General features: G+C 35.5%; 1 protein-coding gene across 1 annotated transcript in view; it reads left to right on the forward strand.

Annotated features, from left to right (window-relative positions):
• The window catches only part of LOC119579069 (calpain-A-like), a 37,943-nt gene that overhangs the window by 4,942 nt on the left and 28,001 nt on the right, over nt 1-5,000 (forward strand). Inside the window, 2 exon segments of the mRNA XM_037926795.1 lie at nt 1-40; nt 1,385-1,480. The exon segment at nt 1-40 is cut by the window's left edge and continues 536 nt beyond it. Coding sequence (XP_037782723.1) covers nt 1-40; nt 1,385-1,480 — 136 coding nt within the window.

The following is a 5,000-nucleotide window of genomic DNA, read 5'->3' on the forward strand; positions in this document are numbered from 1 at the left end:
CTTCAAACCTGCTCCTAATGGCGTGGGGAGTATGCCTCCTGTGAGTACCGAGCTCTTTCCTAATGTGCCTTGTACTCGTATGCATTTACGAAGGTTTTTTCTTTCTTTCTTTGGTATTCCATTTTTTTTTTTTTTTTTTCTCTCTCTCTCTCTCTCTCTCTATGAGTCTCTGATTACTCGCGTGTCTTGGGTTCCCTGTTTTTTTTTTTTTTTTTTTTTTTTTTTTGAGAGCCTTCCACGTGTTTTGTTTTGTTTTTGTCTTTTTTCTCTCTTTTTTTTCGTTTTTTGAGTGGAGAATTAGTATTATGCTTCGACGCTAGATGGGACTCTTGAATCTTGTTTCAGTTAATAAAGATGCCAACATGAAAAGACGTGCAGAAAAATCTCTTCTCTTTCGGATTACCTCCTTTCCTAATCTTTTAATTTCAAATTTTCTTATCCTATACGTATTATTTACCTTTTGATCTACATCCCTATATCGCACCTCTTAACAACAAATATATTTAGTACAATCAAGAATTTAATTATCTTCTAAGATTTGATATGCACGCAGAGATTTTTCAACGCCAGTAACAAGTCCCTTTGTGTTGTGAACTTCAAGAAAAGACATTAATATGTTTTAGTTTATGATCTACTGTTTTCTCGTTTCGCTTCAGTTTCGATTCTGTTTCAAACGCGCGTTTTCTTGAACCCGAGAGCATGTTCAGTAGATTTTGTTATTCTCTTTTCTCTCTTTCCCTCTCTCTCTCTCTTTCTCTCTCTTCCTTGCATCGTGTAAATAATGATAATTTTCTTGTTTGTTGCCCCTTCCAGTCCCGTTATCTCTATGACGTCACGTTTTGCCTGCTTCGTTTTGCTTCCAGTGATTGCTAATTCTGTAGTTTCGCCTTTAAATCAATTTCTCTCTTTTTCTTTTTTTTTTCTACTTCTTTTTTAAGGATATTCATCTCTTGATCTTCTCCGGAGTCACTCATCCCCTTTTTGTTGCTCAAATTTGTGATGTTGTCTTGTGTCTGACGTCTTTAGCGTCCATTTTGAAGAGGAAATTGAGACACAATACGTGAAATATATGCCTTGTTTTTATCTTCTATTTCGTCCTCTTCTATTTTCCTTACTTTTTTTTTTTTTTTAATGTTATTTTTGTTATACTCGGCCTTTCGATACCGAATTTCCAGATCTGATATTATTTGACCCATACGGCGAGGCACTGCTTATAATACACACACACATAAGGTGAAAGAAAAAGAAGAAAAAAATCAATGATTTTCAAGATTACTGTTCTGGTTCAGCTACCTTAGACATATTCTAACCTATTTCTTTTACTAATGTGATTCATTCCCCTCTCCCCACCCTCCCCCTCCACCCCCTCCCTCTTCGACGACAGCAAGCGGCCGACGACCGTACTTTGGTTGTGATGACCTCCAAAGACACCATCACTGTGGTGACCTCGCCTTCCCTCGTCAGATCAGCTCCCTCCCAGGTACCTACCGCCTCACGTACCCACAGCTCGAGCGTGTGTGTGCGTGCGTGAGTGCGAGCCGTGCGTGCGTGTGTGTGTGTGTGTTTTACTTAGATCCAGGTAGCAGGTGCGCCCGCGTGTGTTCCCCCCTCATGAAGTTCGTCCTTTGACGGTATTTATTTAAGGATACCATTGAGAAAGTCCTGTTCCCATCCTTAGCCAGTGGATCCCATGCCTGGTGAGGCCTCGTATATCCGTGGGTTTTGTCCACAAACCTTTCCGTTCCTCTTTTCTCCTCCTAAGTTTGACTATTTATATGTCATCGGGTTTGTCCATACACCGGCCGTTTTCTTTAGTTTACCCTTCCCTCTTCCCCTTTTTTCGTGTTTTTTTCTTCCTTCAAGTCTTGCTTTTAGCTAACATCCTTTCTAATTCTAGTTACTGTCGTATGCTTTGTTATTGTAATTTTGTTTAACCTTTTCTCGCTTTCTACTTTTTTTCTTAGAATCTAAAACATATTTTTTGTGATACAAGTTAAACTTTTTTTTCAGTCATCAATACAAAATAATTTGGTAATTACTGAAATAATGATTACATAGACATAAATCGTTAATCAAACGCAAGATAATATCACGGTGTTTAAAATAACGGCTTCAGCAAAGATTAAAGAACTCTCCAAATTATCTCAAAGCAATTAGTGTCACAACATCAAGTCTAAACTTCGATGATACTTCAAAAAAAAAATCACTATTTCATTTTCTAAAAAAATCATCTCATTATTCATTATTAGCCATTATTTCCCTCCTTCTAAGAATCTTGAAGGATCGTCTTATAGCCGACAATGACTTCCTTGATCATAAATCATAAGCAAATCTTTAATCACGGTCACTCGACTAAATATAATAGTTTTTCCTCATCGAAAAGAAAACGCATCACGCAGACTTATCGAACTCACTTCATAATTTTTTTAAATCGGAGAGTGGGTGAACTGACTGACTATTTTAGTATGTAGTGTTACATAAACATAACGTCACGTATATACACAGACAAAAGAGGGAGAGAGAGAGACAGACAGACAGAGAGAGAGAGAGGGGGGGGGGGGGGGGGAAAGAGAGAGAGAGAGAGATTGGGAGGGAGGGAGAGCGATGGAGTGAGAGAGAGAGAGAGAGAGAGAGAGAGAGAGAGAGAGAGAGATGGAGAGAGACAGAATAATGATAATATAATAATGAAAGACAGATAGAGAGAGAGAAAAAGAGAAAGATGAAGAGATAGACAGATAGACAGACAAATAGCGTAGCTATCAGAAACAGAAAAATATATACATATAGGAGCTTAAGCAGAAAGAAAGCGAGAGGAAAAAGCAACAAATCTGCCGCAACGTTTTTCTTTAAAATCAGTGAAATGGGAAACTTAAAAATAAGAAAAAAAAAAAGACTATATACAGAGTGTATCATGAAATACGATGAAACTCCAGGGGTGTGAGTGAAGTTTGGCAGAAGCAATTTTCAAAATGATGATGGAACTTAGGATTCCCCGCACGTGTGTGTTATGAACCAGATCGAATTCCTTCCCTTAAAAAATGAATAGATAAATCAAATAAATAGATAAACACAATAGCTAAAATAGTAAAAAAAAAAAAAAAAAAAAAAAAAAAAAAAAATATATATATAATATATATATATATATATATATATATATAATATATATATATATATATATATATATATATATATATATATATATATATATATATATATATATGCGTGATTTCTCAACATTAATGAAATAAAATAAATTCAAACAGTAATTTATGATCAATATATTATAAGAAGAAATTAGAAGAGAAAATTACATAAGAACGCTTATTTGACGAAGAAAAATGAGTCGCTACGAGTCTCTCTCTTTTTCTCTCTTTCTTTCTTCCGATCATAAATAATAAGTATTGACAGCTAGAGAGCGTAGGACGACAGACTGAACAATATATATAAAGTATCAAGTTGACATGCTTCGCTCTCTCTTCCCCTCGCTGTGAAGGAATGTCGAGTGACAAGCTTGGAAATTAATCGACTCTAGTTTATGAATCAGCCAAAGAATAATCCTTGGTCCCTTTAGTGAGGTAATTTTCGTCATTTTTCTTTATATATCAATACATGTTGAGACACATTCGTTCTGTCAGAGATGATGAAACAAAAGGAGAAATGAAGACGGGGATCACCATGACTACAGATTATGCGTCTGTATATCAAGTTGGCCAGTGTGTTTTGTGTGCAGCGAGAGAAGAGAGTAAAATGCGTGAATTGTGAAGGAGTGTGCGAAATGTGTAAAGTGCGTGAAACGTGTAAAATGCGTGAAGTGTGTAAAATGCGTGAAGTGTGTAAAGTGTGTGAAACGTGTCTACTGCGGGATATGTATCAAGATAGTTTGCGAATTGTGTGGATCATCGAATGTGTCGCGTGGAAGGGGGAGAACGGGGTTAATCAACGTGGAAAATAATCAATAATTGGGGTGATATTTTTCATAAAGATGAATTTAGTAGAGAATGTACATGGAAATTATGATACTGACTTAAAACTCACAAAATAGATTAATAACATAATGAAACGAAAATGAAAACTACAGCTATCATGTGTTGTTTTAACCCAACGCAACACAACTTGAAATATTCACAATCACGGATGACAAACCGCATCTATTGACCTTAAAGTTCAGTAAAATATTCACTCCGGAAAAGCGTTTGATCTGAATAGCTACTAAAGCTATTTTAATTCCCGCGCATTTTTTTTTTTTTTTTTTTTTTTTAATACCATTGTGAAAAGCCGTGGTAAAAGTTCGACTGTATTTATATGATCCACGACACGTGTCAATATCGACTAGCAATGCGACGCGTCAACGGGAAGATAAATGACGATAGAGAAAGAAGAAAACAAAGCATAATCAAACCTTCATTAAAAAAAAAAAAAAAACGAACCCCCAAAATAAAAAAATAAAAAAAAAAAAAAAATAAACAACTAACAACAACCAACGAAATTCACAAACAATCCAAGATAAGAAAAAAAATAATAAATAAATAAAAAACTGGCCCTAACATTACCAAAACCCAACGAAAAGAAAAGAAAAAAACATTACGGAAATCTATCACGGAGCCCACGCATACGGAGAACCAACCGCCACGAGCGTTGGTTGCCCGGAGCGTAGCCAAGGGTGACAGTAAACACGCTATCGAGGCGACGGGGGGATTAAAGCCACTTGATCACACTCGTGGGTGGTCGATAGATAGATGATAGATAGATAGATAGATGTCTCAAGTTAATGTCTATTTCAGTTTTGGTTTTAGTAGCTGGTATTTCTTTGTTTTTGTTTTTTTTGTTTGTTTTTTTTCTTTTCATTGTTATTATTGTTATGGTAGTACTGATGCTGGTATTTGTTATTCATTACTGTTCTTTATTCATCAATATTATCATATATGCTTCAGTCATCAGCAGTATCATTATTATCATTTTCATTATTAATTTTACTATTGTCATTAGTTATCGTTATCATC

The sequence above is a fragment of the Penaeus monodon genome, chromosome 11 (genome assembly GCF_015228065.2).
Source record: "Penaeus monodon isolate SGIC_2016 chromosome 11, NSTDA_Pmon_1, whole genome shotgun sequence".
Taxonomy (NCBI): domain Eukaryota; kingdom Metazoa; phylum Arthropoda; class Malacostraca; order Decapoda; family Penaeidae; genus Penaeus; species Penaeus monodon.